Source organism: Oncorhynchus kisutch, unplaced genomic scaffold, assembly GCF_002021735.2.
Source record: "Oncorhynchus kisutch isolate 150728-3 unplaced genomic scaffold, Okis_V2 Okis04b-Okis11a_hom, whole genome shotgun sequence".
NCBI classification, from domain to species: domain Eukaryota; kingdom Metazoa; phylum Chordata; class Actinopteri; order Salmoniformes; family Salmonidae; genus Oncorhynchus; species Oncorhynchus kisutch.
The window spans coordinates 635,596-650,132 of record NW_022261981.1 but is presented as its reverse complement, the minus strand read 5'-3'; the positions used below and the strand labels follow the sequence as shown (position 1 = coordinate 650,132).

The following is a 14,537-nucleotide window of genomic DNA, read 5'->3' as shown; positions in this document are numbered from 1 at the left end:
GCAGTGAAGGAGAGACCGCATGTTTTCGTTGCAGGCCGTGTCAGTGGCACTGTATTGTCCTCAAAGCGGGCAAAAAAGTTATTTAGTCTGCCTGGGAGCAAGACATCCTGGTCCGTGACTGGGCTGGATTTCTTCCTGTAGTCCATGATTGACTGTAGACCCTGCCACATGCCTCTTGTGTCTGAGCCGTTGAATTGAGATTCTACTTTGTGGCTGTACTGACGCTTAGCTTGTTTGATAGCCTTGCGGAGGGAATAGCTGCACTGTTTGTATTCGGTCATGTTACCAGACACCTTGCCCTGATTAAAAGCAGTGGTTTGCGCTTTCAGTTCCACACGAATGCTGCCATCAATCCACGGTTTCTGGTTAGGGAATGTTTTAATCATTGCTATGGGAACGACATCTTCAACGCACGTTCTAATGAACTCGCACACCGAATCAGCGTATTTGTCAATATTGTTATCTGACGCAATACGAAACATGTCCCAGTCCCCGTGATGAAAGCAGTCTTGGAGTGTGGAGTCAGCTTGGTCGGACCAGCGTTGGACAGACCTCAGCGTGGGAGCTTCTTGTTTTAGGCAGGGATCAACAAAATGGAGTCGTGGTCAGCTTTTCCAAAAGGAGGGCGGGGCAGGGCCTTATATGCGTCGCGGAAGTTAGAGTAACAATGATCCAAGGTCTCTCTCTCACTCTCTCTCTCACTCTCTCTCTCTCCTGCTCTCTCTCTCTCTCTCTCTCTCTCTCTCTCTCTCTCTCTCTCTCTCTCTCTCTCTGTTCTCATCCAGGGGGTGAAGGGTGATTCTGGCGTTCCAGGAGACAAAGGAGATCAAGGTGATCCGGTATGTAACACACACACAGCACACACCCTTCCAACACATTATTGTGGTGACATTTAAAGTGGCTGTCATTAACCATGAACACTAACCTTTGACCTTTGGCCTTCTCCCTCAGGGTCAGCCAGGTGGAGACGGGGCCTCTGGGATGAAAGGACAGAAGGTGAGTCACATCACATGGTGTGTGTGTGCGTGTGCGTGTGCGTGTGCGTGTGTGTGTGTGTGTGTGTATGTGTGTGTGTGTGTGTGTGTGTGTGTGTGTGTGTGTGTGTGTGTGTGTGTGTGTGTGTGTGTGTGTGTGTGTGTGTGTGTGTGTGTGTGTGTGTGTGTGTGTGTGAGGGAGAGAGTGTGTGTGTGTGCGTGAGAGCTCCAGTCTGATTACTCCTGATCTATTTATCTTTCCTGCATTCATGTATGTCTAAATCTGGCTGCAAATTAACTCTCTTATAATGATATTTCATCATTGTTAATTGTCACACACACACACACACACCATGTGACTCACCTTCTGTTCTTTCATCTCGGAGGCGTCCTTGTTTAACCCACTACAGTATATCAGTGTACCAACCCCACTAACCCAATCAACTGAAACCGGTTGTCATTAAGTAGATGTAAATAGTGTTTGAATGAATGCTACTGTCGGTTATGACTGAATCAATGAGAGAGCAGGTAGGAGCAGATGTTATAGCAGCTTCGGTGGTGGGGGAGATTTCACAATCCTCTGTAAACCAGGGCTTCTGGATTCTCCCTAAAGAATAGATCAATATCATCCTGAGGTTTTTACGCATGTCTGTACAGTATGACATCATGTGGTTTCTCTATGCTCTCTGTGTCTTCTCTTATCAGGGGGAAGAAGGCCTGAGAGGACCACCAGGACTGGTGAGGAGTACATTGTTGTGGCGTTAATGTTTCCTGTGACTGTTTATAACTGAGACATAAAGTCATATTATCTAAGAGACTGTTTTACAGTTCTGTACTGTAGTTTATTTTGGAGTTATTGGAGAGAGGAGTAACTGAGGGGCGTAAACAAGACCAGCCTGGACTCTACAGTCGGTGTTGGTCCAGTACATTATCCCTGCTCCACATTCACAATGTTTGGGCTACATGTTTTTTAGGTCTGAGAGTACCTGTAATCCATGCTCTGTCTCCTCTGATCTCTCAAAGACAATCCTGAATCTACACGTACATGACCTGTCTATGTAATTGTAATGGGCCGTACCTTTACTGGTGCATGTCAACATGATATATAAAAAGGCTATGTGACCCCAATGGACAGGTAGACCTTTGGTAGACCATCCAGACAGGTAATAGTAGTGAGAACAACAGACTATTCCCAGACTCCTCTGAGATCTGTCCTTCTTCATAATTAAACTCCTGGTTTCTTGTTTAGCCGCGGATCCAAGTGGCACCGAGCCAACGTCACATCACCGCACGCTGAACAAATATTCCCTCTACACTAATGAACTCCTTCTCCTACTACTACTTTATATCACTCTGTCTGCCTCCCAAATGGCACCCCATTCCCTACATAGTGACTACTTTTGTAACATGCATGCTCCGACTACTGATGTCTTTCACTGAATGTGTCCCAAATGGTTCCCTATGGACCCTGGTCTAAAGAGGTGCACTAAATAGGCAATAGGGTGCCATTTAATATGAATCCCTTATCTCAACTGGAGTCAGGTCCACTTGTTCTTAAACATTGCATTTACAATTGAACAGTGGCAGGTAATGAGTCCCCCTTAATGGCTATAAAGCCTTTTCTTGCCTTGCAATTAGTTGTGTAAGAAGTTCTATCAGAACCACTTAATCGGACTCAATTAACTGGACTGGATTACATTTTGAAATTGATTTTTAAGATTGAAGCGATAAGGGAGCAAAATGATTTAAAATGATGTTGCTATTTTAGGCCTACAGTTTTCTGAGGTTTGGTTGGAACACCCAAAGTCCAGTATGTTATCATGTGCTGATGTCTCCGGCTGGGGCAGCCTTCTACTTATAATTATCAAATACATTCAGTCAATCAATTAATCATGTGGCTTCCAAACGGTTTCTAAATGCCAAATCAACTATGCCAATTGTCGAATGCCAAATCCCCCCCTAGCCACCACTCCTGATAGACACACTAGATCTGAGAGGATTGGACAAGTAGCTATACTCTTTATTGTAATGGCTTAATTAATAGCTTCATTTCTGATTGGCTAGGTGGGAGATGTCACCACATTGCTTCCATCCATCTATCCAATCCTCTCTGGTCTACATTAGTGGCTTTGGAGTAAGTTCATTTACAATTCAGACATTCAGAAAAGTCATTTATCAATTCATAAATGGGTCTGTTTGATTATTTAGCTCCAATCTCAATTAAATAGGGGGCTCCCGAGTGGCACAGCAGTCTAAGGCACTGCATCTCAGTGTGCGAGGGGTCACCAAAGTCCCTGGTTCGATTCCAGGCTGTATCGAGAGAATGCACTATATAGGGAATAGGGTACCATAGGGCTTTGGTCAATTGTAGTGCACTATATAGGGAATAGGGTGCCATTTGAGACACAGTGGGATCATTTCTGCAGTAAAGCGTTTAATTCCATGACTCTGCAGAAACCAGGGCTCAGACCATTACCCTCCTTCCTGTTCATTAGTGCAGAGGAGGAACCACCAGGCGGGGTTATAGGCATGTGTGACCCCCCCATGACCCACAGACAGCCCACACGTGGCCCTTGACCAGACTCTGACTGAAGGCTACAGATATAAGAGACAAGATTAGAACAAATTGCTTTAGGAGGCAGACTGATATTTGGAACTTGAAGCACTGAAAGGCTGATTTCCACACTGAACTTGTTATACAACATCACAGGAAAGATCAGGACATCGTTTTACTGCATGGCCCTCCATGACCCACTGATAGCCCTTGACCAGACAGACACAGAATAATAGGCTAAGCTATGAACAAGAGCAGAAGGCTAAAAGATTAGAACAAATTGACAAACTTGTAAATAGATATTTATGGCAGTCTGAGATGTTGAAATGAAAGCCAAAACAAAATGTATTACCACTAAAATAACCCGGCTCGACCAGACAGACACAGAAGAACAGGAAGACAAGGAACAGGGTTGGAATAAATTGACATACTTGTTCAATAGAATTATTATTATTTTTTGCTAGCTTTTGGAGGCAGACTAACACCGTACCCAAACCGCCATCGTGCACAAATTGATTTTGTCCCCCAACACCAAACACTATCACGACACGCAGGTTGAAATATCAAAACAAACTCTGAACCAATTCTATTAATTTGGGGTCAAAAAGCATTAAACATTTATAACAATGTTGAGTTGTTATTTTACCTGAAATGCACAAGGTCCTCTACTCCGAAAATTAATCCACACATAAAACAGTCAACCGAATCGTTTCTAGTCACCTCACCTCCTTCCAGGCTTTTTCTTTTTTGGACTTTATATGGCGATTGGCATCTAAATCTATTACCATAACGACGACCGACCTCAGTTTGTCTTTCAATCACCCACATGAGGAGATGGCACATGGGTATCTGCTTCTATTAACCAATGTGGCGATGGGAGAGGCAGGACTTGCAGCGCGTTCTGCGCCACAAATAGAAGCAACTTCTATTTTAGCGCCTGGCAACGCAGACGCTCGTTGGCGCACGTGAGCAGTGTGGGTGCGATGGTTGAATAACATGTATGTGTACATTTATTTGGCAACGCGAGCGGTGTGGTCAGCATGTCAGATGTTGAACTTGAAGCTACCAAAAACACATGTTCACATAATTGCAGGTTTCCAGGCTACAATTGTGGTACAAAATCACTGGAAAGCTCAGGACATCATTTTACAGCTTGAAAAGTCGACTTTCCGTTACTGTGGGAATGCGTCCCAGATGGCAACCTATTCCCTATATAGTGCACTACTTTTGACCAGAGCCCAATGGGCACTATAAAGGGAAGAGGAAGCCATTTTGGATACACCCTTGACCTTTAACGATCCATACCCTCGCTGGAGGACTGCTCCACAGGGGGGCTTTGTATCCCCACAACAATAATTGGTCGATTCCGGGACTGACTCTCAAAATACATCCCAAATGGCAACCTATTCCCTACATCGTGCACTACTTTTGACCAGAGCCTTATGGTACTATTTACCCCCACTTTAATAGAGAATAGGTGCCATTTGGGGCGTACAGGCAGAGGGGCTAGTCTAGTGGAAGAGGGTCTAGTGACAGACAGGCACTTGTCTTTAGTTTCACCGAAAACACCCCTTCCCTCCATTTCTCCCTTAAAAGGCTTCTTTAGTTTGACTTTGACAACCCCGAGTGCCGTGCCGAGTGCCGTGCCGAGTGCCGAGCCGAGTGCCGTGCCGAGTGCCGAGCCGAGTGCCGTGCCGAGTGCCGAGCCGAGTGCCGTGCCGAGTGCCGAGCCGAGTGCCGAGCCGAGTGCCGAGCCGAGTGCCGAGCCGAGTGCATTCAATAAGGGAGGTTAGGTGGTACGTCTTACCTACCGAATAAGTGACAATGAAGAAGACAGCTCATTTTCTATCTTCTATCTTGTCTGTCCTTTCCATCCAGGAAATGACAGCTCATGGACTGAGACATCTGTCTGGCTCTGTAAGTAGAAACATCCTACATAGTTGTCTTTGCCTTCTGTTCTGTTCAGTTATAACGGCAGTCGTGCTCTGACTGCTAACTCAATCTTTTGTGTTACCTTGATGAAAGTTATTTTATATCAAATGTTCCGCATTTCATAATGACCTTATTTCTATTTTATTTTAGGAGGCTGAATCAGGAGAGAAGGGCCAGAAAGGAGAAATGGGTGATCCAGTAAGGATAGGATATGTACCAACCTGCTCACAGTGTTCATACGATTTGCCTATAATTAACAAGTGTAAAAGAAAACCGCTCCCCCCTTGTCCATTTAATCCATTTCATTATTCATCCGCTAAACTGATCCTAGATCAGCACACCTACTCTGAGATGCTTCGTGAGTATGGGTCCAGATCAGAGGAAGACTAATATATTGATGTTCACGGCACCAAGAAACAGTTTGACTCTGTGTCAAATCAAATCAAATATTATTTGTCTCATGCGCCGAATACAACAGGCCTTACCGTGAAATGCTTTTACTATCAAGCCTTTAAACCAACAGTGCAGTGCAAGAAGAGTTAAGAAAATATTTACCAAATAAACTAAAGTGAAAAAATAATGGGAAAAAAGTAACAAGAAAATGACATAACAATAACGAGGCGAAATACAGTGGGGGCAATGTAAATAGTCTGGGGGGGCTATGTAAATAGTCTGGGGGGGCAATGTAAACAGTCTGGGGGGGCAATGTAAATAGTCTGGGGGGGCAATGTAAATAGTCTGGGGGGGCAATGTAAATAGTCTGGGGGGGCAATGTAAATAGTCTGGGGGGGCAATGTAAACAGTCTGGGGGGGCAATGTAAATAGTCTGGGGGGGCAATGTAAATAGTCTGGGGGGCAGTGTAAATAGTCTGGGGGGGCAATGTAAATAGTCTGGGGGGGAAATGTAAATAGTCTGGGGGGGCAGTGTAAATAGTCTGGGGGGGCAGTGTAAATAGTCTGGGGGGGCAGTGTAAATAGTCTGGGGGGGCAGTGTAAATAGTCTGGGGGGGCAGTGTAAATAGTCTGGGGGGGAAATGTAAATAGTCTGGGGGGGCAGTGTAAATAGTCTGGGGGGGCAGTGTAAATAGTCTGGGGGGGCAATGTAAATAGTCTGGGGGGGCAATGTAAATAGTCTGGGGGGGCAGTGTAAATAGTCTGGGGGGGCAATGTAAATAGTCTGGGGGGGAAATGTAAACAGTCTGGGGGGGCAATGTAAATAGTCTGGGGGGGCAGTGTAAATAGTCTGGGGGGGCAATGTAAATAGTCTGGGGGGGCAGTGTAAATAGTCTGGGGGGGCAGTGTAAATAGTCTGGGGGGCAATGTAAATAGTCTGGGGGGGCATTAGATTAAAAGCTCAGCAGTCTTATGGCTTGGGGGTAGAAACTGTTAAGGAGCCTTTTGGTCCTAGACTTCGGTGACTGGAGTCTTTGACCATTTTTTGGGCCTGGATGGCAGGGACTAAGCACGCACCCCTGAGGGGCCCAGTGTGGCAGATGTGTTGTTGCCTACCGTTACCACCTGTGGGTGGCCCGTCAGGAAGTCCAGGATCCAGTTGCCGAGGGAGGTGTTTAGTCCCAGGGTCCTTAGCTTAATGATGACTATTGAGGACACTATGGTTTTGTGTGCACTATGTAGGGAATAGGCTGCCATTTAGGATACATGCAAAACATATATGAAACAGCTGTTGGCAAAGAATCTAATAATCAAATATTTAAAAAAGGATACAAAGTTCAAAGGAGGTCAATCTTTATCGCCGCACATCAAAACAATAGTTTCAGGGTTTAGAATGAATGTCATAGACTTCAACAATAGTTACAGGGTTTAGAATGAATGTCATAGACTTCAACAATAGTTACAGGGTTTAGAATGAATGTCATAGACTTCAACAATAGTTACAGGGTTTAGAATGAATGTCATAGACTTCAACAATAGTTACAGGGTTTAGAATGAATGTCATAGACTTCAACAATAGTTACAGGGTTTAGAATGAATGTCATAGACTTCAACAATAGTTACAGGGTTTAGAATGAATGTCATAGACTTCAACAATAGTTACAGGGTTTAGAATGAATGTCATAGACTTCAACAATAGTTACAGGGTTTAGAATGAATGTCATAGACTTCAACAATAGTTACAGGGTTTAGAATGAATGTCATAGACTTCAACAATAGTTACAGGGTTTAGAATGAATGTCATAGACTTCAACAATAGTTACAGGGTTTAGAATGAATGTCATAGACTTCAACAATAGTTACAGGGTTTAGAATGAATGTCATAGACTTCAACAATAGTTACAGGGTTTAGAATGAATGTCATAGACTTCAACAATAGTTACAGGGTTTAGAATGAATGTCATAGACTTCAACAATAGTTACATGGTTTAGAATGAATGTCATAGACTTCAACAATAGTTACATGGTTTAGAATGAATGTCATAGACTTCAACAATAGTTACAGGGTTTAGAATGAATGTCATAGACTTCAACAACAGTTACAGGGTTTAGAATGAATGTCATAGACTTCAACAATAGTTACAGGGTTTAGAATGAATGTCATAGACTTCAACAATAGTTACAGGGTTTAGAATGAATGTCATAGACTTCAACAATAGTTACAGGGTTTAGAATGAATGTCATAGACTTCAACAACAGTTACAGGGTTTAGAATGAATGTCATAGACTTCAACAATAGTTACAGGGTTTAGAATGAATGTCATAGACTTCAACAATAGTTACAGGGTTTAGAATGAATGTCATAGACTTCAACAATAGTTACAGGGTTTAGAATGAATGTGATAGACTTCCACAATAGTTACAGGGTTTAGAATGAATGTCATAGACTTCAACAATAGTTACAGGGTTTAGAATGAATGTCATAGACTTCAACAATAGTTACAGGGTTTAGAATGAATGTCATAGACTTCAACAATAGTTACAGGGTTTAGAATGAATGTGATAGACTTCCACAATAGTTACAGGGTTTAGAATGAATGTCATAGACTTCAACAATAGTTACAGGGTTTAGAATGAATGTCATAGACTTCAACAATAGTTACAGGGTTGAGAATGAATGTGATAGACTTCCACAATAGTTACATGGTTTAGAATGAATGTCATAGACTTCCACAATAGTTACAGGGTTTAGAATGAAAGTCATAGACTTCAACAATAGTTACAGGGTTTAGAATGAATGTCATAGACTTCAACAATAGTTACAGGGTTTAGAATGAATGTCATAGACTTCAACAATAGTTACAGGGTTTAGAATGAATGTCATAGACTTCAACAATAGTTACAGGGTTTAGAATGAATGTCATAGACTTCAACAATAGTTACAGGGTTTAGAATGAATGTCATAGACTTCAACAATAGTTACAGGGTTTAGAATGAATGTCATAGACTTCAACAATAGTTACAGGGTTTAGAATGAATGTCATAGACTTCAACAATAGTTACAGGGTTTAGAATGAATGTCATAGACTTCAACAATAGTTACAGGGTTTAGAATGAATGTCATAGACTTCAACAATAGTTACAGGGTTTAGAATGAATGTCATAGACTTCAACAATAGTTACAGGGTTTAGAATGAATGTCATAGACTTCAACAATAGTTACAGGGTTTAGAATGAATGTCATAGACTTCAACAATAGTTACAGGGTTTAGAATGAATGTCATAGACTTCAACAATAGTTACAGGGTTTAGAATGAATGTGATAGACTTCAACAATAGTTACATGGTTTAGAATGAATGTCATAGACTTCAACAATAGTTACAGGGTTTAGAATGAATGTCATAGACTTCAACAATAGTTACAGGGTTTAGAATGAATGTCATAGACTTCAACAACAGTTACAGGGTTTAGAATGAATGTCATAGACTTCAACAATAGTTACAGGGTTTAGAATGAATGTCATAGACTTCAACAATAGTTACAGGGTTTAGAATGAATGTCATAGACTTCAACAATAGTTACAGGGTTTAGAATGAATGTCATAGACTTCCACAATAGTTACAGGGTTTAGAATGAATGTCATAGACTTCAACAATAGTTACAGGGTTTAGAATGAATGTCATAGACTTCAACAATAGTTACAGGGTTTAGAATGAATGTGATAGACTTCCACAATAGTTACATGGTTTAGAATGAATGTCATAGACTTCAACAATAGTTACAGGGTTTAGAATGAATGTCATAGACTTCAACAATAGTTACATGGTTTAGAATGAATGTCATAGACTTCAACAATAGTTACATGGTTTAGAATGAATGACATTCAGAAACAGTGTAATAACTTTTCAAAAGTGTGTCACCTGACTGAGTTGGGCCAACTATTGATTACTATTGTGCAGTGGTGGAACAAGGACCCAATTTTCATTCTTGAGTAAAAGTAAAGATTCCTTAATAGAATAAAAGTCACCCAGTAAAATACTACTTGAGTAAAAATCTAGAAGTATTTGGTTTTAAACATACTTAAGTATCAAAAGTAAAAGTCCAAGTATAAATCATTTCAAATTCCTTATGATAAGCAAACCAGAGAGCACGATGTTCATGTTTTTTAAAATGTACAATTAGCCAGGCTCACACTCCAACATTAAAACATAATTAGCAAACCATTTGTGTTGAATTATTCTGCCAGATCAGAGGCAGTAGGGATGACCAGGGATGTTCTCTTGATAAGTGTTGAATTGGACCATTTTCCTGTCCTGCTAAGCATTCAAAATGTAACCTGTACTTTTGGGTGACATGGAAAATATATCAAGTAAAAAGTAAATAATTTTCTTTAGGAATATAGTGAAGTAAAAGTTGTCAAAAATATAAATAGTAAAGTACAGATGCCCCCCAAAAGTACTTAAGTAGTACTTTAAAGATGTTTTTCTTAAGTACTTTACACCAGTGCTATTGTGTGTCTCTTGTGTAAAGACATTGGATTTACAGGATGAGGATAATGGTTTATATGATCCTTTTCTTCAGGGACAAAGAGGACTCCAAGGACCACATGGTTTCAAGGTAACCAGTTCAGTCTAAGTATTCAGATGAAGGACAAGCATTACATACACTTTAAAGGCCTCATCTACACTGATCTGAGTACTATATGACCTTTGACATTAGGTTTGGTTATCGACACTGATCTGAGTACTGTATAACCTTTGACATTAGGTTTGGTTATCTACACTGATCTGAGTACTGTATAACCTTTGACATTAGGTTTGGTTATCTACACTGATCTGAGTACTGTATAACCTTTGACATTAGGTTTGGTTATCTACACTGATCTGAGTACTATATGACCTTTGACATTAGGTTTGGTTATCTACACTGATCTGAGTACTGTATAACCTTTGACATTGTATATCATTGTTAAGTACACAATGATAAACAATAAGACATATACACATGATACTGTATATGAGCAGCCTGGAATTGAATAGGAGCCCAGTACACAAAGAAATTATATTTGAGGAATAAAAAGTGATATGTATTACAGTGTGTTTCTAGACTAAATAGAAACTGGGAGTTCTATAAAGTCAGGTTGAATTGCTCTGTTTGGTAGGTTTTCTTTCTTGAAGCCAGACACTAAATAGATTTTCTCAGGGTCTCACTTATTAATACATGTCCTGGAGTAATTATGGAGAAAAACAAATCTAACCTTAAATGGTCTCTCTCTCTCTCTCTCTTTTTCTTCTTTCCCTTCCCCCCCTCTCCCTCTTTTCATTACTGATTTAAAGGGAAGCTTAGGACTACCAGGTCCAAAGGGAGAGCCCGGCCCAGAGGTAAACACCCGATAGACAATCAAACTATCACCAGAGAACACAGTCTCTATCACCAGAGAACAAAGAGTCTTTATCACCAGAGAACAAAGAGTCTCTATCACCAGAGAACAAAGAGTCTTTATCACCAGAGAACAAAGAGTCTCTATCACCAGAGAACAAAGAGTCTTTATCACCAGAGAACAAAGAGTCTCTATCACCAGAGAACAAACAGTCTCTATCACCAGAGAACAAACAGTCTCTATCACCAGAGAACAAAGAGTCTCTATCACCAGAGAACAAAGAGTCTCTATCACCCAACAACACAAGCTGTATGATCCTCTGCCATTGTACTTATTGGTACAGTAGAATGAAACAGTTTGGATTGACACAGGAAACAGAATGTATTACATTGTGTACCAAGTACTCAGATACCCTAGATCACCTTTAGTGCACCTGTAGTTGGTTTAGGCTCTAGTTGAGGTTCCCTGAGCAGCTAGTGGTAATGCAACTCACCCCAGGAACTAGAACTATCTATATGGCATGACAAGTGCTTAATTACCTCAGGTCAAACGTTTGAGCAATTTATATTGGTCTACAGAAATGACTATCTTAAACTCTATGGACTCTTGGAAGACTAGCCCTTGGGGATTAAAATCCTGATAAAAGTCTTATCAACCAGTACGACTAATCAAACATTTGAGGCTGGGCCACCTGTTGACTGTAAGTGGAAGTTGGTCGTTCAATGTAACTACTATAGAACACTTGAATAGCTCCTGTTTTCCTCTACTGCCCTCTGTTACCTAAAGAGGATGGTCAAGCTCCCAAACCAGACAGATTGCTGCAATTCTCACAGCAGGTCAAACACCAAAAGATTGCTGCAATCTGCATTCTTCCCCTACAGTTTGTCCCCTACAGTCTGGTATTTGGGAATTGGTTCATTGGTCTTATCAATTCTTGATATTTACCCATTTGATTCTTGACAGATATAACTTCTAAATGCCTTTTGAGCTTGACACAACTGTGGAATCCCAGACTATACATTTAAAATAACATAAAACTGCAGGATGTCCTGAAGGGTATTCTGCAAAGTAGGATCAAGGAGTTAGCCAGTAAATATCCCCAAATAACCTTCTTTTTTAAGAAAGGTAAGCTTGACTGAACAACCAAAAACACATATACGTTTAGCTTTCTTAATGAACCAGAAAATCAACAGTTATTTCTGGTTATTTATCAAAGTTAGCTGCTTAACTAATTAAACCTACTTTGTAGTATATCCCTCTGGTGTCTAGTAGCTAGTTACAGTCTACACAGTTCCAACACCTCCGAGATGTCTTCTTCTTAGCATCCAACTTCCAACCCCTTTGGCGACCAGAAAGGCCTCCAGAACAACTTTACTGGGGTGTACAGTTGGCAGCTCAGTAATACAACTCTCTCAATCAGAGAGTGATTGCTAGGGCTGCCTGCAGTTAGCCAGACAGGCAGGTCACCATGGGCCAGGCTGTGATTACTAGAAGAAGGGATATTAGACTCTAACACTTCTCTGACTGTTTTCCAGGGTAAAGAAGGTCCTAATGGACTCATCGGACTCCCAGGGATTGCAGGAGAGATGGTGAGTAAAAGACATGTTACTTAAAAGACATGTGTTAAGTACCGTTTGAACCAGGGGTGTGGTCAAAGACATGTTACTTCAAAGACATGTGTTAAGTACTGTTTGAACCAGGGGTGTGGTCAATTCTATTTCAATTATGGAAGATATATTTAGTTCCTGAGTTGAAATGGTTCCTGAGTTTAAATGGAATTGACCCCAACCCTCCTGAAAGAACAATCTCATCTTCCTCCTTCTCTCATGTCTCCCTGTTCCACTGTTCCCCCAACTACACCTACCAAAGGACAATAAGGAAACACATAGATAAACCGCTGAGGCGAGACGGAGAGAAAGTAAGAGAGAGAAGAAGAGAGCTGATGAAGGCAAAGGGGGGGGGGGGGGCGGGGCAAAATCTTGAATTGTTACACAGACGATCAGTAATTGAATTTGAGAATGAATTAGTGGGTAGAGGCAGATCGGAGCGTTTTACGTTATGAGGGAGCAGAGGCAGGCATGGACCCCAATCTGTTGCTGCACCTGCTGTACCTATAATGAGTATCTGTCTTTATTCAGAAGCAGGAGAGGGAAAGAGAGGCATTTCATCCTGGAAAAGGGAAAGGATGTTGAAACATGGTGGGCCCGCTGATGCGGAGAGGAGGAGAGAGATAAATGTGTCTGTATGGTAATGGGAGGTTGGGTGTGTGTGTTGAGGGGGCAGTAGTTGTGCGTGTTTGTGTACCTGTTCACATCTATGTGTGTGTGTGTGTGTGTGTGTGTGTGTGTGTGTGTGTGTGTGTGTGTGTGTGTGTGTGTGTGTGTGTGTGTGTGTGTGTGTGTGTGTGTGTGTGTGTGTGTGTGTGTGAAGACCTGGTTGACAGATGTGTCTCTGTTCTGTCCTCTGTTTCTAGGGATTGTCGGGGGACCAGGGATCACCTGGTAGAGACGGTCTGAAAGGAAACAAGGTAGAGCTTCAAATCAAGTCTTACACCTTTAAGAACAGACCTGCAGGCAGACATTAGACAGATGTTTCACCATCACCGTAGAGGATGATGCACGACTATCAGATTGGATAGCCACTACCTTCCTGTTTTAAGGGGTTATACTGGGGTATAGCCTGTATTAAGGGGTTATACTGGGGTATAGCCTGTGTTAAGTGTTTATACTGGGGTATAGTCTGTATTAAGTGGTTATACTGGGGTATAGCCTGTGTTAAGTGGTTATACTGGGGTATAGTCTGTATTAAGGGGTTAGACTGGGTATAGTCTGTATTAAGGGGTTAGACTGGGTATAGTCTGTATTAAGTGGTCATACTGGGGTATAGTCTGTATTAAGGGGTTATACTGGGGTATAGCCTGTATTAAGGGGTTATACTGGGGTATAGCCTGTATTAAGTGGTCATACTGGGGTATAGTCCTGTAGACTGTGCATGGTGAGCTCAGCTCTATCGTGGCCTATACACACACACCCATCTCTGACAAGGCTGCATGCTACAGACAGACACAAGTGGTTAGGCATCTCTGACAAGGCTGCATGCTACAGACAGACACAAGTGGTTAGGCATCTCTGACAAGGCTGCATGCTACAGACAGACACAAGTGGTTAGGCATCTCTGACAAGGCTGCATGCTATAGACAGACACAAGTGGTTAGGCATCTCTGACAAGGCTGCATGCTACAGACAGACACAAGTGGTTAGGCATCTCTGACAAGGCTGCATGCTACAGACAGACACAAGTGGT

The 14,537-nt window shown here is 41.7% G+C and overlaps 1 protein-coding gene across 3 annotated transcripts in view; it reads left to right on the top strand.

Annotated features, from left to right (window-relative positions):
* The window catches only part of LOC109876727 (collagen alpha-1(XIX) chain), a 247,488-nt gene that overhangs the window by 149,696 nt on the left and 83,255 nt on the right, over positions 1-14,537 (top strand). For all 3 annotated transcript variants that reach the window (XM_031813088.1, XM_031813089.1, XM_031813087.1), the window contains 9 exons: positions 786-839; positions 952-996; positions 1,680-1,712; positions 5,407-5,445; positions 5,611-5,658; positions 10,436-10,471; positions 11,191-11,235; positions 12,770-12,823; positions 13,708-13,761. In XM_031813088.1, the coding sequence (XP_031668948.1) occupies positions 786-839; positions 952-996; positions 1,680-1,712; positions 5,407-5,445; positions 5,611-5,658; positions 10,436-10,471; positions 11,191-11,235; positions 12,770-12,823; positions 13,708-13,761 (408 nt within the window). The remainder of the gene's footprint in view (positions 1-785; positions 840-951; positions 997-1,679; positions 1,713-5,406; positions 5,446-5,610; positions 5,659-10,435; positions 10,472-11,190; positions 11,236-12,769; positions 12,824-13,707; positions 13,762-14,537) is intronic.